Source organism: Macrobrachium nipponense, chromosome 42 (genome assembly GCF_015104395.2).
Source record: "Macrobrachium nipponense isolate FS-2020 chromosome 42, ASM1510439v2, whole genome shotgun sequence".
Taxonomy (NCBI): Eukaryota; Metazoa; Arthropoda; class Malacostraca; order Decapoda; family Palaemonidae; genus Macrobrachium; species Macrobrachium nipponense.
This window is the reverse complement of record NC_061103.1, coordinates 17069092-17091290: the sequence shown is the minus strand read 5'-3', so window position 1 is coordinate 17091290 and position 22199 is coordinate 17069092. Positions and strand designations below refer to the sequence as shown.

General features: G+C 37.1%; 1 protein-coding gene across 4 annotated transcripts in view; it reads left to right on the top strand.

Moving 5' to 3' along the window:
- LOC135212992 (BTB/POZ domain-containing protein 1-like) overlaps positions 1-22199 on the top strand; it is a 337906-nt gene that overhangs the window by 296814 nt on the left and 18893 nt on the right. For 3 of the 4 annotated variants that reach the window (XM_064246770.1, XM_064246768.1, XM_064246769.1), the window contains exon 11: positions 11043-11165. The exons of the other annotated variant lie outside the window; for it this stretch is intronic. In XM_064246770.1, coding sequence (XP_064102840.1) covers positions 11043-11165 — 123 coding nt within the window. The remainder of the gene's footprint in view (positions 1-11042; positions 11166-22199) is intronic. 4 annotated transcript variants of the gene reach the window in all.

Sequence of the window (22199 nt, the reverse complement as noted above, 5' to 3'; positions counted from 1 at the left end):
GAAACCAAGGCAAGTGTCCAGGCTTGGGGCTGGGCCCCCTCAAGTATGTTGGAATCAACCTCAGGAGGATGGGGCCCTCAGAGAACTCGGCCCCCCTCCTCCTTGTTTAGAGCCAGACCCTCGGCCTCTCGGAGAAGTAAGGGTGGCCGCTTCCCCAGAAGGAAGTAGAAGTCGAGACCTCCTTCCCAACTTGATGCCCCCGGAAGTTGTTGCCTCTTGAAACATTAGCAGGACTTGAGAGGATATTGGGGCCAATCCCCAGACTATCCAGGTCCTCAGGGACAGCTACCGGATCCCATTCCTTAGACAAGAAACCTCCTCTGACGGGGGAGCCCAACAGCAGGGTATTCCGTCCCTGGATCCTGGTCACGGGGAGGCACTTCAACTGGAGGTCTTGTCTCTGTTAGAGAAGGGAGCCCTCCAGCAAGTTGTAGATCCCTCCCCGGGGTTCTTCAGCCACCTCTTTTTGGTGACGAAGGCTTCTGGGGGTGGAGACCCCACGCTCTGTCCTGCGGCCTTGATGGAAGGGGACTACATGCTGTCCCTGGATCTCAAGGACGCATACTTTCAGATCCCAGTCCACCCCTCCAGCAGGAAGTACCTCCGCATAAGGTGGGAGGGAGTGTCATACCAGTTCAGGACCCTCTGCTTCGGTCTGTCCATGGCACCGCAGGTCTTCATGAGGGTGTTCTCCCTTGTGTCCGCCTGGACCCACAAGAAGGGGATGCGCCTTCTGTGTGCCTTTCCTCCTCAAGGGATCTCTTGAAGGAGCAGAGGGACGAACACTTGAGCCTCTGCAGTCGTCTAGGCATCATCCTGAACTGGGTGAAGTCACACCTGGAGCCCACCACCAGGAAGGCTGTTCTTAGGGGTGGATCTGGACACGGTAAGAGCAAGGGCCTTCCTGCCGGAGGAATGCTTATCCAACCTGCGAGACGTAGCTAGCCCCTTCCTGGCAGGCACTCCCATCCCGGCAGGAGAGTGGCAGAGACTCATAGGGCACCTCATCTCCCTGGAGAAACTGGTTCCTCAGGGCAGGCTGAAGCTGAGGCCCATCCAATGGAATTTGAAGGACGGATGGGCCTCGGTTGAGAAGAACCCATTGGAACTGGTAGCCCCCTCTCAACCCGCGATAGAATCCCTGCACTGGTGGCTAGATGAGTCAAACCTCCGGTGGGGAGTCCCGCTGTCAGATGTCCCTCGAAAGATGCTCCTATTCACGGATGGGTCGAAGGAGGGCTGGGGAGCCCACCTACAGTCAGAGATGGAGGGGGGGGGTTGGTCAGAACGGGAAATTGGAGCGCGAGCTCCACATCAACGGCCTTGAGCTCCTAGCCATTCGCAAAAGCGTTCCAAACCTTCGAAACCAGATTAAGACAAACGGGTGGTGGTCATGTGCAACAACGCCACCGTTGTTGCATATATCAAGAAACAGGGAGGTCTGAGGTCACAACACCTGTGCACCCTAGCGGAGGCCGTCCTAGAGTGGGCGGAGAGCATTGGAATCTCCCTGACAGCGAGGTTCATTCGGGGAAAAGGAACGTAATCGCCAACGGGCTCAGCAGACACCGCCAGGTCCTAGGGGCGGAGTGGTCCCTGCACCCAGTAGTGACGGCCGAGTTGATCGGGATGTGGGCCTTCCCCTCCATGGACTTGTTTGCGACGAGCCTGAACCACAAGTTTCCGGTATTCTGCTCCCCGGTTCCAGACCCGGCAGCAGTTTGGGAAGATGCATTCCAGCACCCCTGGGACAGACTGGATCTCTACGCGTTCCCCCTTTGGGGTCCTCAGATAGGTCCTCAACCAACTCTGGACCTCTGAGGGCACCGTCATGACCCTCGTGGCTCCCCAGTGGCTGGACAGGGACTGGTTTCCTGACCTCCTAGAACTGACCATCCAGGGCCCCTGGGAACTCCCCCAAAGGCCGGACCTTCTAAGGCAGCCCCACCTCAAGAGGTTCCACGAGGGCCTGGACGCCCTCTGCCTTCACGGGTGGAGGCTATCAAGCTCCTCTTGAGCAAGAGGGGCTTCTCCTGCAGAGTGGCCTCCCACATGTCGGGGTGCCTAGGAAGTCCTCCACGGCAGTTTACCAAGCTAAGTGGAGACTGTTCAGGACCTGGTGCAAGGGGCGGAACTTGTATCCCTTATGGACCAAGATTCCTCATGTTGCAGAGTTCCTAGTCCACCTGAGGGAGGACAAGGGACTATCCATTGCAGCCATCAAAGGGGTCAGGACAGCATTGAACCAGGTCTTCTACCAGAGGGGTGTGGACCAGGGTAACTCCAAGAACGTCTCCTTACTCATTAGGGGCTTCGAGCAGGCCTTCCCTCCCAAGTCCTTTGCAGTCCCTCATTGGGACGTTGCCAGGGTTCTGGACGCCCTGAAAAGCCCCCTTTCAAACTTTTCAAAGACATTACGGATGGGAGCTCACACTCAAGATGGTCTTCCTTCTAGCCTTTCCATATATTTAAATCTAGGTAGGATGTGTGCAAGTTTTAAAAATGATGCAGCAAAGTATAATTATGCAAAGATGCATTTTTTATACAAACCCATTACTTACAATTTAGCCCAAATTTGTGGTAAGCAAATTTCACAAGACATTTTATTCCAGATTCAAAAGGTAATCTTTGGGATCTAGGGACGTAGGAACCCCATTATCTGTTTAGTATGGTTAATAGTTGCAATAGATGAGTGGGGTTGGGAGGTGGTCACAATGACTGTAAACACTTGGTTGGAAAAATCACAACATACCTATCACAAAACAATGCCATAATATGCAGTGATATGGTTTTTAGGGTGTGACGTTTATGAGGACTTTGTATTTTGAGTAATTGAATATAAAAACAAATGTAGAACTGGAAGACTTATAAAAGTTACTGAAAGAAGCATGTCAGTTAATGAAAGGAGCAATTTCTTTCAAATAAGTGAGGGAATTTGCTTGACATTATTGCTTCATTAAGTACCATCCAGAATGGAGGAAAAAACCCATTTGCTGGCAATGGAAAAACTTTATGGTGTGTATTTTCACTGAAATCCTTTAAGCGTAAGAGTAAAAGTGAAGGAGAAGGAGTAAAAATAGTAAATGTTTCAGAGATTAACAAAGAATAAATAATTGTATCCTGAAATAACAGTCAGTCCAAAGGTCTGGAAAATCACCACCTTGTTACCAGCAAGTAGAGATATGGAACATGAAGCTTAAACCTGAACTAAGGATCTGTGAGGTGCATGCAAAGTTCTGCCAACCTGCAGATGATTTTCTTTTGGGTCAGAAATGAATTGTTTAGGAAATTTGTTAACTATGAATTTTGGATTTGTTTTGAAACAGTCTGATTAGGTGATAGATTTCAATTAAAAATATGCAAATTGAGTAGTGTATTTTTATTTTGATTCAGTATACTTTTATACAATAAAGGTTATATTTTGGAAAACAAATGATATTGGTAGTATTAGTATAATTTGTATTTGGTAGTGTTAGGAGAACATATACTATTAAGATATATCTGAATTATTTCTGTTCCTACACATAAGAAGAATACAGGTAAGAACAATATTGTCTTGTACTTTATTTTATTTAGTAAAATATTTCAACATTTTTATAATTATATATTGTAACAAATAGTTGAAAAGAGAAGTTGACTCAGACTGTGATACCCAGAAGATCACAAGCTAAGCCATCATCGACATGGACTCATATTGTATAGTTCAACAAGAATATAGAAAACAAGCTTCATTCTTGGTTAGATATTACTAGTAGTTCAAGTAATGCTAATTCCAGTAGGTCATCTTTTGAATGGGTTATCACACGTTCAGTAACAACATCCGTGACACGTGTTAACAGATGCTTCATAAATTAGCATGTAAAGTACTTTTTGTCAAGAAAGTTAGTGTGGTTATCTACGAGACAGTCCTTCAAACTATGAAGTTATTGATTGGGTATACCAAAGAAGACTTGCATAAAGTCTCAGAAATGTCAGAAAGATAATGGCTGTTAAGGTAACAGTGAGGATGAAACAGTTAATGTAGAACAGTGGAAGTGATAGAGTCAGAAAGGTATATGGAATTACGTAAGGAAACAGATAAAGCTAGGACATGAAAAGAGGCGAGTTTCTGATTAGGTGAACCTAGGGATATAGCAAGTTGTATGCAAAAGATCAAGAAGAGACTTGTATGAAGAGTTATTGAGCCATCTGTGCTTTGTGGAAGTTTAAGTGTAAATGTTAAAAGGAAAAATGCTGAAGCTGTGGAGATGAATTATTTTCTGGTATATGCTTGGAAATGGAAAGATCATGGAATTATTAAGATATTTAGGATAAGTGATGGGATGGAACAATGTGCTCTATGATAGTTTAGTCACATGGAAAAAATGGAGGAGGTTGGGTAGTTGAAGAAATATAAATAAAAAGAGAGTTTTAGGAGGAAGAAAGAGAGGAAAATGTAGAATATGGCTATAATATTAAAAAATAAAATAAAAGTTTTGAGAGTGAATTCAAAGTTTAGGAATGGGATAGTATATTGTGTGAGTTAGTAGAGGAGTTAGTACCCCCTTTAAAAATGCTTATAACTGCTTATTTTATTAGTTCAAGCACCAAATATACCTTAAACTATCATCCTAAATCTTTAATATAATTTTAAAATCTTCTTAGAACATTACCCTTAAAAATATACTGAAATAGAATTTGCTCTAGAAGCATAGAAGCATACCCAAGGACAGTAGTATGATTTACCAAAAATGAAATCAATTCAGTAGGTAAAGACTATCAAGAAAAGTGTGTTTGTGTAAAACACCCTGTGTTTGTATCTTTAGTACACACAGCATTTCTAAATGATGACTGTCCAAAGTAGATTCATTTTAAGAATGCTACCAAAAAGTTTCTGATCATTTTCTGTTTTACTAGAATTAATGATTTTACATTTCACATCATAATATCATGGAAGCTTTACTGGTATGCCTATGTCTGTTTACATTTACATGTGGCATTTCATCAATGTTGACGACGCCATCTCTACATAGTTTGTGTTTCTGTGTTTTCTTAGTGCGGTATCATATTTGCCATTTATTTTTTGCTTTTCTTGATATACAGTAGTACAGTATTTCATTAAAATTTAGTTATACTAAGTTTGATTATTACACATAAAACAGTAGTATACAAGAGAATATTTTATCACTGTTGACATTTCATTCTCTCTCTCTCTCTCTCTCTCTGTCTATCCTTTTTTTTCTTTATGCTTGATGTAATGTGTTTCATTGCAAGTTACAGTAAGTAGTGTACATATTCTTTAATAAAATGTGGAAAAATCATACATGAAAGAGTTCAAAACAATTATGCTTTAGCAAGTTCCCCAACACCGGTGAATGAGTGTGCATATGTGCATACCCTATGCTCACGATTGCATTTATCTTTAGGGTTGTAAAAAAAAAAAATTAGACACCAGTAAAATTACAAATGAGAATAGCATAAAATATAACTTAAAAAATTATAAGTGTATCAGCACAAAACATAAGCTCTAGCAAGTCAAATATCTACACAGACCTGTTCACCCATCCAACACTGCATCCCCACCCCCTCCCAGCCTAAGGAAATTGCTAACCAGCTCCACTCACCTTCAAAAACAATCCCTTCTCTGAGTGAGTTCCTCTATACAACCTTACTGCCCCCTCCTCCTCCTCTCCCTTGGTGTCCAGCCATGTAAACCCCCCCCCCAACCTTGAAAACTTCTCTAGGACTTCCCCACCCCCAAAACCATTTCTGAGTCTTTTTATGAGTATAAGCAGTGTTACAAACATTTTCCTGAGACCACACAGCTTTGCCAACCTTTGGAGAGTGGTTCTTCGAAATTTTTAAAATTTATATGTATTATATATCTTTGGAGCCGTTGGCTTTGGTCCAGGTGTGTCGAATAATGTAGAGTTCCAGGATAACGATGGTCTAGATAATTGAAAGATTATTGTATTCGCAATAATCAAGCATGGCTTCAAACACATTTCCACAAGACCCTTTATTATCAGCTATTTTAGGAAATTCATATCTTTCACCACTGTTGTATGTATATTTTTGTGTCTCTTATCTTTACATATATAGGGTAAGAATGAATTCAAACTCATTTGGAAATAGACATAAGTATATGGAATTTAGTGAAAAAATGTGAATTGATTTTGACAGCATCATCTATCAAGAAGAAAAATTGCAGTGCTTGTGGGAATTCATGGTATCACTGCATAACACAAAAGACTGTTAAGCATGTAAATGCTGTTGTGTTCTTGACTACTTTTTCTTGTTCCCAGCTTTAATCCATTTTTATATGGGGTCACCTTATGAATGAGTAGTCTCCATCGATTTCTGTCCTGTGCATCGTTCTCGTCAATACCTTTCCATAACCTATCTTTCCCTACATAATCACACCATCTCTTTCTTGGTCTTCCCTTCTTCCTTCTACCCTGCACTTCCGTTTTCATCGTATGTCTTCCAACATGATGTTCCTCTCATTGTAATGTGTCCATACCATCGAAGCCTTCCCTTCTGTATTTTCTTTGATATTTCATCTACCTTTGTCGATCCTCTTATATAGTACTCATTTCTAATCCTCTCTTCCCTTGTTACTCCCGATATCCGTCTCAACATTCTCATTTCTGCTACATCCATCTTCTCTGTTTTCCTCATACTTGCTGTTTCTGTTCCATATAACATAGCTGGTCTGACCACCGTCCTATGAAACCCTCCCTTCGATTTCAGAGGGACCTTCTTGTCACAGAGGACCCCTGATGCTGACCTCCAGTTATTCTATCCTGCCTGAATTTGATGTCTCACCTCTTCGTCCATGCTTCCACTATTCTCTAATATGGACCCCAAGTACTTGAACTTCTGTGCACTCTTTATTTCTTCCGCATCCAATCTTATGCTATTTCCACCATCCTCAGTAATACTGGAACACACATTCGGTTTTTTATCTGATTATTCTCATTCCTCTCTCCTCAAGTGCTGCTCTTCACCTCTCCAACTCCTCCCTCCTCTCTGAACACAACACAATGTCATCTGCATATAATATGCACCATGGCACTACTTCTCTTAACATCCTTGATCATTACATCCATAGGCCTTTGCATTTCTAGGTCTATGAATACCAGATGCAGGTCTTGTTTTTTCTGAATTTCTTCATCAGCTGCTTTATGCAAAATATTACATCCATTGTGCCGCTTCCCTCCATAAATCCTAACTGTTCTTTCCCTATTCTCACTTCCTCTCTTAGCCTCCCATCTAATTCTTTCCAAAATATTCAAAGTGTGAGACATTAGTTTGATACTACATATAATTACTCCATTCCTGGACACCACCTTTACCTTTAAATATAGGTATCAATATGCTTTCCTGCCATTCTTCTGGTATCTTTTCCTGTTCAGATATTTTTACAATCAAGATCATACAAGATGTCTACCCCTTCCTCTCCTAAGGCTTTCCAAACTTTGACTGGGATTAAGTTAGGTCCTGTTGCCTTCCCATTCCTCATTCTTTTTAAGGCTTGTATCACTTCAACCCTAGAGATCCCCATTACCATTCCCATGTTTACTTGTCCATCCTCTCTTACAAGTCTTTCATCTTCTTCATTTAGCAGTCGCTCGAAATACTCTTTCCATCTTTTCAGGATGTCGTCTTCCTTTTTTATAACTGTACCATTTCTATCTTTCATCTGCTTCATATAGGTGATGTCCTTCGTTCTTTTATTTCTTACTTTTGACAATTTGAGCATCTTACTCAACCCTTCCTTGATTTCCAGTTCATCGTAAACCTCTTCATATGCCCTTACCTTAGCTTGAGCTACCACCCTTTTTACTTCTTTGTTTCTTTCTCTTAATCTTTCTGTGTCCTCATTCAACTGTGACTCTTCTAATCTCTTCTTTGCCTCCCTTTTACCCTTCACCACTTCCCCACCACCAGCTCTCCTTTTCCTCCTATACTATTCCAGATGTTTCCCCTAGTATCTCCTTTCCATGTCTTCTGATCACTGATGCATTATGCCTCCACCATTCTCCCACATCTTCAATTTCCAGATCAACCTCTCCAAGCACTCTTCTCCTAAACTCTCTCGTCTTATCATTATCCCTCCATAACATTTTTTACCATTTGATTTTGTTTACTCCAATCATTTTCCTTTTGCTGTTGTGTTCTTGACTAGTGTGGTAAATGTGACATTAAGAGTACTTTTCAGTCTAAAAACTTAAAATACTGTAGGATCTCCCTTACTACTTACTAACCATAACACAACTGAGGAAAAAAAGCATTGTATAATTTATAAAGATCTCTCTCTCCAAAATTATTTTTCTTATAAGAAAGAAAATGTACCATAAAAATACAATAAATATTAACCCAGAGCTCTATGTTGTCTGTACAATCAGTGTGAATACTCTGTTCATTGGTTACCAGTTACAGTTGAATATAATATTATGAAAATGTCCTTTACAGAGGGATTACAGTTGATGATAAAATATTAGGAAAATGTCCTGTGTAGAGGATTATACACAGTAAAAAGTGTGTTTTAGGTTGCTAGATTCCCTGTTTTTTATGATTTTGTCCCCTGTCCAGTACATATTGCTTTGCAAGGACACTCCAGTTGTCACCATAGTTATTTGGTTCAGTTTCAAGTTACTTATAAAAATGATTTTGTTACTAACTTAACTTAGGTTTATGTAATTAATTTAACATTCTTTTCTACTGCTAAAAGTAACTTTTACAGAATATGTACAGTATTTCCAAGAGCTATACAAGAAATTCATGTTTGTAATTTGTGAAGTTGTAAAGGTTGGTAAGTGTAGGTGACACTATGTTACATTTTACAACCACACATTTATTTATGCATCATCATCAGTACATGTACATTTTCCAAAGATTGTTACACTAAGTATTAACAAAATGCTTGCCATGTTTTTTCAGCATTAAAACTTATCCCAAAGAGGCCAAACTTTTAAGTGTAAATTTTTTTGTGAATATTCAAGTGAATGAAATTTCTCAAGCACGGGAAAAGTTGTTTGGAAGCTAATTGTGGAGTAAATGACTGCACATTCAGTACTGAATGTGGTGGACAGTCTTAAATGTAGTAACATATAAAAACAGTGAATTACTACCTTTTATGCTGTTTAATAGTGTTCTGACTTCAAAAGAAGTTGATGAAATAATTCTTGATCAAGGAAAATACAAAAGAAAATAAAATTAAAGCTGCAGAATATGCAGTCACCTTGCACACACCATCTTTTTCAAACATTCGGTTCAAGTGACTGGAAATGTACTATTACTGAATGTATTTCATGATTTCCAAATTGCAAGTAAGTTTTCAAGTACTTATACTAAAACTATTGCAATAGTAAAATATGCAAACCAAGAACAATTGTGGAGGTTGATAAGGATATAAATGCCAGTTATCATTAATGGCATATCTACGAATGAAAGTGAGCACAACATGAAAAGTTTTCAGGTTTGGTGAAAGTGCAGGAGAGTCGCAAAAGTTACCTCTGTTGGTAGTGGCCTGTTTAAAAGCAGATTAAAATCATATTTCGACAAGGATACCTACTAACCTAACCACGTAACTTAACCTACCATAGAATGCTGTTCCTGAACTTTCCTGAGGATTTTGCCCCCTACTGGAATCCACCCCAGCAGGGCATCTTGCATAACAAAATGGCGTGTACACAACTATTTTGCGGTATTGCTGAAGGTTTTCTAAATTTCATGAACAATACTCAAGAGTTGATGGTATTATGCCAGTTTTTATTCAGCATACATGCCTATAATGCTAATTATGGCATGTTTTCTCAATAATGAAAGTTCAATAGAGAAAAGAATGAAATACGTTGGATGTGGCCACTGTAAAAGTTTTCTTATAGTGCATATGGAACCTAAATTGTCAGTGTAAAGAATTTATACACTATTGCTTAAAAACAAGGACCTGTTAACAAAAGCCAGGTAATCAGTAAAGTATAGTTAGAGTTTAGCTTTGAGAATACTTGCTTTATATCTCTCCTTTTAACTACTGTAATATGATAATTTCATTGTAAGTGTCCCATATTTCCATTTTTCTAATCGGCCAACCTTACTTGTGAATGCACAGTAAAGGTTACTGTATAAGAATTCCTTGATTTGGCAACAATGTACTGTTTTAAAAAATTAACTTCTTAAAGGATACAGCTACCCTGAATTTGAATTTCCAATTTTTTGTATTAATGCTCTGATCTTTAAAATTTAACCATGTTGACAAGTGAGCAGTGGATTCACAAAATTCCCTAAATAACATCATACTAATGTATGAGTTTGCATTTTGTTCATAATAAACTTTGTAACTTGATTTGTTTATTTTCTTCAAGAATCTCGATGTGATGTCATAGTGACAGACGGTATAGCATAAGTTATTTTTAGCAGTCGACAAAAGGCTGCTTTAAAATATACAAATAAAATTCAAATTAATATAATAAAATGTGTTTAGACTATGTATGTGTATTTGTGAATTACAGCAGTCCTAAAAATTCAAAAAACATTGTCATTAATCTATTGTAGTACCACTACCCTTACATATTCTCCAAACCCAGCCAGGTTCAGACCCTCCCAAGAACCCACTTTCACTCTCCTTTGTACATATAAGGCATGTTAACTTTCAGAACCTCCATTGACATAGGTTACCTTCCACTCTTGTTTTGTGTGATAAAGAGGGAAGTAAAATTTAATGTACTGTATAATGCTTTTACAAGATTTAATTTTTCATCGCTTGAACATGATTTTTATATCATGTTCATTAGACCTTTGATATTGTGATTACTCATGCATCCAACTTTATTTTGTAACTCAATCAGATGACCTTTTTTAAAAATGAAAGGAAGATTGGTCCCTTTCTTCATTCTCTCATAAAGAAAGGGAACTTTAGTTCTGTGATTCATGTGTGGTACACTTGCTAGGCAGTCTGACAAGTGTCAGTTACGATAATTTCTTTTGTAATTAAGTAACCATATACAATATTAATGCTTATTTAACTGTCTGATGTTGACTCACATTGCCTCTTTTAGGTCTGTGCCAGTAATGACACAAATTTTACCTCTGATGGCACCGTGAATACATTTAGAGTCATGTTTAAAGAGCCTGTTGAGGTGTTGCCTAATACTAACTACACTGCTTATGCTACACTGAAGGTAAGAATTTTTATTGAAACCTGCTTCTATACCAATCAGTGTAGAAACTTTTAGAATAATTATGGTATTTCTCCTGAGTTATTGTAGGAAGTTGCATGATGTCTGTTTGTGTCTTTTAGCTTTTTAAGTTAAGCCAGGTGCTTACACTTGAATTTTAAATGATTTGTTGCATGCCTGATTAACTCAGTACTTGTGGTATTTGTTCAACTGTATGAACAGCTAAAATTATATAGTGAGTGTGGTTTACAAAGTACCTGTTTGCAGTAAAATTAATGTACGTATACAAATAATTTAGTTTGCCTAAGTGGATATAAATCCAAGTTTATTTCAGTTTTTTTATGTGGCCAGTTCATAGTTTGCTTCAAGGTAGATAGAATGTTAATCGATGAGACGTGTTGTTGATTACTATGATGATTAATGTGTGTTTATTTTTTTCTCTATTGGTGCATAGTTAGGTACAATTATTGTTTCACTTAGTACTATCTGCATTCCTGTGTTATAGATCAAGACCATATGGTCATATGCCTTGTGTTTATATTATGTTCACTAGTTTTGTTTGTTAGCTCTTTGTGTATAGTAGAGTCCTGGTTATATAATTATGAGGAACTTGAGTATGTATATCATCATCATCATCATAACACAAATTTTTCCACTGTCCTGTACTCTGTTTGCATGAACTTCCATCAGATCTAGGTCTTCACCTGTCCATGTACTCAACAATTTCCAGAGCCTTCTTACAGGTATCTGCTTGACTACTTAAAACCTATTTCTTTTCTGGCCAAATGTTCTTCACCTCTTCTCTACACATGTCCAAGTCATTGTAATCTTTGAGATATCAGTCTTTTATTTTTCAGCCTGTTGTTAACACATTTTTCCACAAACCCATCCTTCGTAATATGATCGCTGTACTTCTGCCATGAATCAAAACATTCATTGGTCACACCTTTTGAAGTTTTCCTTCTTTTTCCTTGTCAGAGCCAATGTTGTAGATGCATAGAGTAGTAGTACAGGAATTAAGTACCCATCACTAGTCTTTGCTCTTTCTCAACCTATGGTACAGTTGTGGATACAGTACTAGTAGTAGTTTAGCAAATTAGCAATTTTTACATTTCATCTGTGCTGCAGCTGCTCTCTTTCGTACTTCTCTTTCAAGTCCTGCTCCAAAATCCAATGTACCCCCAACACACACACATACTCTGCCTCTTTCTAGGCCTCCATGTCTGTCACAACATGTTCTCTTCCCAGTTTGCATTTGTAATATGTACATTTTAGGTACTATTGAAAATTTCTTACCTCATGTATATTTTGTAATCCTGAGCATATTTTATGACACCACCTGTTACATATGATAGATGCAACAGAATTCGTTCTAACACATTTCCTATACATGCTAATGATCATATGGCCACTTTCCAGATTGTACTTTTTCTCTCGTTTCTTTATGTCACTATAAGCTTTGTTTTGCTTGTGATTTTCAGTCCTTTCATTTTCATTTCACTCTTTTAAGTATTTCTACTTTTAAGTACTATTTCTATTTTAAGTATTTCTACTACCTTTTCCTAAGTTTGCTGTTAGCACTAGATCATTGCTCCCCTTTGCTCTACTCCTCTGTTACAAATATTTAATACTGAATTGTTAATGAAGTGGGGCATGCTTAACATAATCATTAATAGTACTCATGTTTCTCTTTATATTAAAAATAAAATTTGAGAGAGATCAAATATCACTTTAATTTGTGTTTTCTTTACAGACAGGGTTTTGAAAATTTTATTGTACAGTATCAAGTCATGATAAATACTGTAATTGGTGTCTGCATGTTATTAATTTTTTTCTATTAAATGGCTGCCTATAGTAGGGGCTTACCATGAACTTTCAGTCCCAGGAAAGTTTACTCCAATTAAAATAATAACAGGAAACCATGACTTATGTCCTGAAAATTGTAAGGCATGACTTCCTCAAACTTCTTTTAACATAAATCTTTTATAAAAACCCATAGATGAGGGTACAGTGCCGTACTGTTATGTGAACTTTGCTCCCTGAAACTGTAACTTTGATCTCACAGCAACTTTCAGAGGAATAAATGCAGCAGATGGCAAATGGGAGAACAAATCTTTGGACCTATTAAGATTATTTTCTTCATGGAATGTCATGGCAACAAACAGTAGTTTTCTGAGGTTATGTTCCAGCAATCAGACATATGTATTGTCCTTGGTGATTCCTTATTTGATGTCTTCCAGCATAAACCTTAAGATCACAGGGATGGGGGATGTGGCTGATAATATTTTTCATTAGCTGCTTTGTTTTTCAGTTCTTTTTAGACCTAACCTAGAACTCATGTGTTTGCTCTAACATAATTTTGTGTAATCATAATCATTTTGTTACTGGCTAAGTCTACATATGGGTAATAAATTTGGTCCTATTGATACAAGAAAACTTAAGATAACCTTTATTTTCATTGACATGATAAACAGTGTTGATCTTTTGTTAAGGCTTGGTTGAGATGCTCTGAACGAGTGTGTTGTATGGTAGTGTAAAGTAGAAATACTTGTGAGAAAGAAATACTTGTGAGAAAAGGGGCTCAGTAGAAACATGCTGCTTAATATTTTTCAAGTCCAACAAAGTTAATTTTTTGTTACCTTGATGATTTGTAATCTGTCAAACATAAAGTAATCATTGATTGTTTAAGTATGAAAGGTTCTGAATGACCTTTTTTCCCAATTTGCTCTTTAGCACATATATTACTGCATTGCTCACCTAGCTACAGTTTTATCACCATTAAAATGCACCATAGTTCCCAGCAAGCAGAACTGTGGGGAGTTGCAAATTCAGTTATTGATGCTGGACACCATCCTTCTCGAGTCTTAAGCTTTGTGATAGACTCAACATCCAAGTCAGTCCTTCCACTGACAAAACAATCTTAATTCCTTCCTGATAAGGCATATCTTCCTTTTTGTTATTTTAATCAAGAGTTAATGCAGTATTTCCTTTTTTGAACCAGTTACTTCATTTGTTGGTCTTCTTGAGACTGGCCAGCAGTAGTTTTGAGGAGAGGTTTTGGTCTTGACTTTAGCTGGAGCTGCATTGGCTTCATTGAAGCATCAAAAGATTGTAAATCTTTCAGCCCTGGAAATTTACACATAAAATGCTAAAGAAAACCCACAACCTATCTAGGAGCTTTTGAGTAAACATACATGCAGTTGTCACTTTTTTTGACAAAGAGTTTTCAGTATGCTACCATGTTCTTTTTTTTTCATGAATACCAATATTCCTTGCCTGTCAGTTGTTAAACTCAAAATGGATTAATGACTAGCCAGCAACTGCTCCCAAGCATGAAGAAAAATAAGTGGATTGAGTTTATCAAGTTTAATATGTTCTCGAAATGAAATAGCCCTAACCAAGTACCTGTTAGCCTGTAAGTAGGTGAGGGATGTGAAGAATCTCCAGGGAAGATAAGAATAAGGCAAGCTCATTACAACTCATTACTATTAATGTGGAAACAATGGTATAAAAAAGCAGAGAAGCAGCAGATATGCTAATGATAAGAAAGTGAACATTTGTTGAACATTTCTAATGTTCATTAGGTTGGGTATAAAAGTGCTGGCACAAAATCCTTTGTAGTGCAGTGGTTACACAGAGAAATATAAATTTTGGTGGAGTGGCTGTGAGACCAGGCAAAATGTGTAGTCATACAGGTCAGGTATGAAATGGCCAAAGAGTTGATAGAAAAGAGGTGAATAAATGAAAGAATGAAATATTTTTATAACCTTAGGAAATTGGCAATGAACATGTTTTCAGTTTACTCACCAAAAATCAGGAAAACCTGAAAGCTGCTGAAAAAAGGAATACAAAAGGCATAAGAAATCTGCAGGGTTACATTGTGGATGCCCCCTCATTTTGGGACCACCTTGACGTGGTGAGGGGGCTCTCGAACCTCAGGAATCTCTTCCCAGGTTCGAACCCAAGAGTCCCATATGACATTATATATTTTCGAGTAAACTTATGTGGACTTTTCCATTTTTTGCCAAAAAATTTTTAAAAGCAAAATAAATGAGAAACATATCATGGCTTAACGTGGAGTTAAATCCGAAGCTAAATAGTGAGAACTGTGGTAGATCCATCATCTACCCGACAATGTTCGGACCTGTTTTTCAGGCGGAACTATTCTGTGGAGCTGGACCACGGATTCCAGGGGGGGCCTGGTTCTAGGAATAGAACTCTCGGCATTCTATCCAGTTTGCCCATAATGTGATTAGGATGGGGATAATTGTTATTAACATAATACTCTTAGTCCTAGCAAGCGGGTCTGCTTACACTTGGGCCATACTAATCATGTTATGCCATCCCCTTTTGGGGTAGGGTAGGGATGCGGACATTTGGGAGTCCTTTCTCACTTGTGCCTTTGGCAGAAGATTTAACTTCGCAAAGGGCCAATGATATCTTTTCAAGAATTTTTTTTTTTTTTTTTTTTTTTTTTTTTTTTTGTAAAAAACTCAAAATTTATGAACTGTGAAATAAATGATTGAGTACCCCTGGGCCCCATGATGGAAAAAACTACGGCACAGTTGATGACCATTGGCACGTCACTCCCGAATTTCCTAGGTACTGCCACAAGTAGTGAAAGTACTATAAAAGATACAAAGGAACACCCTGTTCCAAGTAAAGCAGCAGAGCCAGAAAAACCAAATAGAGTGCATAAATAAAAAAGAAACAAACAAAAATAAATTGGTAAACTCCAATATCGTAACAATGGAACCATATATGATGAACAATAATTCTCAATTAGAGACAAATAATCCTCCCAGCAATACAGAAAAATATAAAAATCATAATAGACAGCAACATACATAAAACAAGGACCAAAAAGAAACAAAAATTACCGACTTACTCCCACATTGGTACATTTTGATGACCTCTTTGGACCAGATAATTGGTCAAGATTTCTAGTCCTCAAAGCTGACAACAAAAATCTCAGCAGCGATGCTAGAAAACAAATTACTTAACATATATCCAACACAAGACATGGAATGCAGACACATCAAGGACAATGAATGGCTTATCCAAGTAACCAATAAAAAGCAGTCCACTGCCTTTTTAAGTATAACAGAAATAAATAATATAAAGGTAATAATTACAAGCCACGAAACATTGAATTATGTACAGGGTACAGTCATCCTACCCAATAGCGAGCAGGAGCTTCCTTCAAACAACTATTGCTAGACTCCCTAAAATTGAGATATAACAATACCCACGATTTAGAAATATACTCTATTTCAAGTAGGAAAGATAAAAGTAAAAAATATCAAACAGTTGCCAAAATAAAAATTTACAGGCCAAAAAGACTTACCATTTAAAATAAAAATTCTTGGACAAAATAGAGAAGTTCGTCCTTTTGTTCCTAAACCATTACAATGTACACAGTGCTCAAGGTATGGACACACATACAAAAGATGCCGTAATAAAGCTATATGTGCAGTCTGTGCATCAGATGACCATACCACTAATTGGAACTGTAATCAATCAAAATGTATTAATTGTGGACTACCGCCCATCACGCAAAATCTAAGGAGTGTTCATTTTACCAATATAACACAGAACTTCAGTTGTTAATAAATAGGACAGGAATGTCAGTCATGGAAGCCAGACTTGAGCTAAAAGTAAGAGGCGTTAACAATCCATCCAAAACCCCCACCTTTTCAAATGTGACTAAAAATCAAGACATCAAACAGCACAATGACAAACAAGATAGTATAAACAGGGAAACTGGATTTCATACCAATAATACTGAAACACAAAATAAAAGTGATATTACAACAACCAATACCACCACTAACATAGATGATTCAGTTTATCCATGGAAAAGAACTTCCAATAGAAGAATAAGAATTAAATAATGATGATAATCGAACTGGCAAAAAGAAAAGAATTCTAGAAAGCCAACCACCTAAGGAAAAAAGGTAAATATTGAAAATTACAATCAATCCAGAGAGACTCCAACTACACCAGGAGAACATTTTAAAAAAGATATTAAATAACCTCATCACAAGTGGAAATACACAATTACCCTCAATCTCAATCAAACAGCCAACATCTGGACAGTAAAGATCACTCTTTACAAGTTCCATCAAAATATACTAATGAAAATCATACCATTAAACCAAACCAAAATATAACTATCACCCCCAACCATCCACAAGACCGAAATATCCCATTAACAACAACAAAACAAATAACCCCTCAAACCAACAGTCCTTAGCACTACAGAAAGGAACAATAGAATTACCACCAGGTAAATTTTCTAAAGCTAGACCAAAAACTTCTGAACCAATAATTAACATTACCAAACATGCTTCATCTTGTGGTTGTAATGAATGCTTTGTAAGTACATATAACCAACTAACTACCAAGACAGAGGACACAGTACGAAATTGTATTGACAATTTTACCAAATTAAGGAGGTGCCCTTTAACACACCAACATGAGAACGAATTATGTTCTGAATCCTTAAAATACAAAAAGGAATTATAAAATCAAAAATAGACTTATTAATATTCAACTATGAAAAACAAACAACTGCAGAATCTAATAACCAACATACAAATACAACGATTAAAAAACACACAAATAAATTCAAATGCATATAAACTACGAGATTAAAGTAAAATCAGCAATCAATTTACAGAATTTAACACCAATTCCTCCCAATAATGGAATATAAAATCATTCAGTGGAATATAAATGGTCTCTTAACCCGACTACGTCTGGGTGAATTACAAAGAATCATACGAGACCAAAAAAAACAATGTGCATATGTCTACAACATATAGGAAGTAACCCTACAAATATCCAACACTATAAAATTGCCTGTTATTCACCAACTGACGGTGGAAAATTAGGCACAGCCATATACGTTTCATAATAGCATTACACATGAACCTGTTGACATACCATCTATGCCATATCAAATAACATCAATTAAACTGTATATGCCTGATAAAATGTAAAATTACTATTTGTAATTTATATAACCAACCCAAATTTCAATGCAAATTTCAGTGATTTTTCTGAACTTTTTAGCAAAAGTATACAGGAACCACTACTTATAGTAGGAGATTTTAATGCACATAATCCATTATGGATATAATAACCCCACTGACACATCCGGAATCAACATAGAGAATACTATAATGAAACACAACCTGTATTGTCTCAATGAAAGTGAAGTTCCAACATATTTTTCAAATACACACCTAACCTTTTCTTCAATTGACATTTCATTATGTTCAAATGATGTAGCGGAGAAATTTGAATGGAACGTCCTAGACGATTCATACACAAGTGACCATTTCCCAATCATTCTGAACTACTTAAGTAATGTCAAAATATTGCCACCTACAAGATATAATATCCAAAAAGCTAACTGGGATAAATATTCCTATACACACGAAACATACCACCATTCCCACATAATGAAGATCACAATACTACATGTGAATCCTTCTCAAACTTCATAATAAATGCTGCAGATAAAAGTATTCCAAAAACCAAAACACATTCCACAAAATCCCCTGTCCCATGGTGGAATCCAACATTAACAACATTAAGTAAAATAAAACATATTTGAGTCGCAATATCTAAACAGACTCAAAACTCGCCTTAAATCACTCAACAAAATGCCCTATAGTATAAACATATTAAACAAAATAGTTATAACAAACATAACAATTAACCACATTAAACCACTATATAACAAATATACAGCCAAATTTAGAAAAAAACGGTAATAGCTGAAAAAATCGCATCATGAAGGAATATGTCTCAACATATCTTCAAACACATCCACAAGGGATGTCTGGCAAAAGATAAGGAAAATCAATGGAAAACATATAAGGCCTCCAAGAAGTGCAATACATTTAAATGGAAAAATATACCATGATACTTATGAAATATCAAACATAATTGGGAAACATTTTGAAAACATCAGTGCTTACTCCAGCCTAGATACACATTTTCAAAGTATCAGAAAACAAAAAGAAAATATAATACTCAATTTTGAAACTCTTGAAGACCTGGAATATAACTATATTTTTAACATGGATGAACTAGATAATGCCATCAACTCTTGTCATCCCTCTGCACCAGGATATGATAAAATATCATTTGAAATGATAGAAAAAATTAGCTCCTATAGCTAAATCATATTTATTAAAAAAAAAAAAAAAATTTTACAATAGTATCTGGCTAAAACGTGTCTTTCCTGATAAATGGAAACATGCCATAATTATTCCAATAAACAAACCAGGAAAGGATGCAAGTAATCCATCCAATTATAGACCGATATCTCTAACAAGTTGCCTATGCAAAATCTTAGAAAAAATGGTTAAGCACGATTAACGTATGTAATAACCAAAGAATCCATTTTAACACCAACACAATCTGGTTCAATAGCTGGCAGATCAACCCTAGATCCCTTAACACATTTAGAAGATCATATCAAAAAGGCTTTGAACAAAAGAAATTAACAGTAGCTATATTTTTTGATATAGAAAAAGCATACGATACAACATGGAAACATAACATCATGCAAAAAAACTCCACTCCAAGGGACTAAGAGGCCACTTACCAATATTTATTAAGAACTCTTAACAAAAACAGAACTTTTCAAGTAAGAGTAGAAAATTCATTCCTACTCAGTAACCTAAAATAAACTGGAAGAAGGAATCCCTCAAGGTAGTGTCTTGAGCTGTACATTGTTTGCTTTAGCAATCAATGACATTACTATAAATTTACCAAGTGGTGTAAAAAACAGTTTATATGTTGATGACTTTGTCATTTACTATACGAGTAGTAATCTGAGACATGCTCAGAGAGTTCTCAGACTGCCATTTCAAAAATATATAGTGGGCAAATTCAGTTGGATTTTAAATTTCAACTGATAAAACAAAAGCAATCGTCTTTCTACAAAGACAAAAGGTGGATGAAGAACCAAACAATCAAACTGCATCTTTATAGCACTGAAATACAATTTTGTACAAAAATCAAGTATCTAGGAGTAATATTTGATCAACATTTAAATTGGAAAGAGCACATCAAATACATTAAAGCCAAGGGCATCAAAGCCCTTGCCATATTAAAAAAGTTATCACACACTAATTGGGGAGCAAAAGCGAGACATTTTATTAATGATATATAAGGCAACAGTCTTATCCATAATAGATTACTGCTGTCCAATATATTCATCCGCCTCAGAATCTGCATTAAATCTCTCGATGCAGTGCACCATGAAGGCGTGCGATTGTGCAGGAGCTTTCCGATCGTCCCCAACAACTCACTTTTGGTGGAGGCAGGTATTTTGCCCTTAAAACATCACCGTAATTTAATAACAATACAAAGAGGTCTTTCAATGCAAGCGGGATCGTCCTCCTGCAACTTACTGCTTCCAAAACTGTAATCAAGTAACAGCAGTTAATAGTACTAGCTCTTTCCCAAAAAGAGCTAGATACATAATGAACATACATAATATGAATCCAATTTTTCACCCACCAATGGAATTGCCACCACCATGGATTTTAAATAGAGTAAAGATATGTACCTCCCTGTCTTACCTACTCAAAAAAACAAATGACAAGTACGGAAATGTACCGCCAACATGCTTTGGAGCACATTAGAAGAAAAGGCGACAAATTTATGATATATACAGACGGCTCCAAAAAATAATGTTGGAGTAGGAGCATCTGCATATTCGAAAAATATGTTAAGTAAAAAAAGCCTTACCTTCATATCATCAGTATTTACTGCTGAAGTCACAGCCATACAGATGGCTCTAGATATGATATCTGAGGCAAAAGCAAGTGTCTCTGTAATTTTCAGTGACTCACGTAGCGCTATAGATGCAATAGGACAGTATAAATCAGGAAACCAAATAGTACAGGAAACTCAAATAAAAATTCATCAACTCCTCCAATCAGGAATATCAATGGAAATATAGTTGGATCCCAGCACACGTGGGAATAAAAGGAAATGAATATGCAGACTCTGCTGCCAAATTAGCCTGCACTATCCCTCCAACAATTTCATATGCCCCAGTGTCAGACTGGGTAAAATCAGTTAAAAACATTAATTTACCAGGATTGGAAAGAAGAATGGGCCTCGGTGCCAACAACAAACAAACTTAAAAATATAAAAACTGAAGTCTATGCATGGAGGACATCCTCACAGGAGGAAAGAGCAAAAGAGGTGATCCTAGCAAGGCTACGTATAGGACACACAAGATTCTCACATGGTCACTTGATGTCAACACCACATGCTGACCCAGTGAAATGTAACAGATGTCAAACACCCATGACAGTACAGCATTTGCTTGTTGAGTGCCCGAAATTGGACCCAGCAAAGATCTATTTATCTGCGGAGTTCAGAAATGAAAAATATTCTTGCGGAAAGCAGGGATTTTTCAATTATAAAATCATAAATTTGTGAGTTTGGTTTCATGCCAAAGAGATCAACAGCAGAAGCAGTTTTGATAGTTTAGTAGTTACAGGAAAAATGCCATGCAAAAAGAAAGAGATACTACCCCACATTTGTGGATATTGAAAAGAGATTTGACTGAGTACTAAGACAAGTATTTAAATGCTCATTATGAAGGCAGAGGATACCACAAAGAATTGTTTTAAAGTAGTGATATTCTTTTACTATAAAGTTCGTTCTAAAGAGATAGACAGTGGTGGGTGTATCACAAGAATTTAAGAGAAATGTTGGTATCCCTCAAGAATCAGTGCTTGGAATCCTTTGCTGGTTAGCATGGTGATGGAAGATGGTATAAAGGAGTGCAGAAAAGGGGGTCTCCACCCCTGCGAGTTACTATATATAGAATGTATGGAAGAGATGATGGAAATGTTCAAAAGGTGGAAGAGTGGAATGGAGGGGAGAGGAGTGAAACTTAACAAAAGCAAAGAAAGCTAATGGTGATTTCAATGGAAAGAAGTCAAGCAATGAAAGTGGCCATGTGGTTATTGAGGGAGATTTGTAGGGTGAATTGTA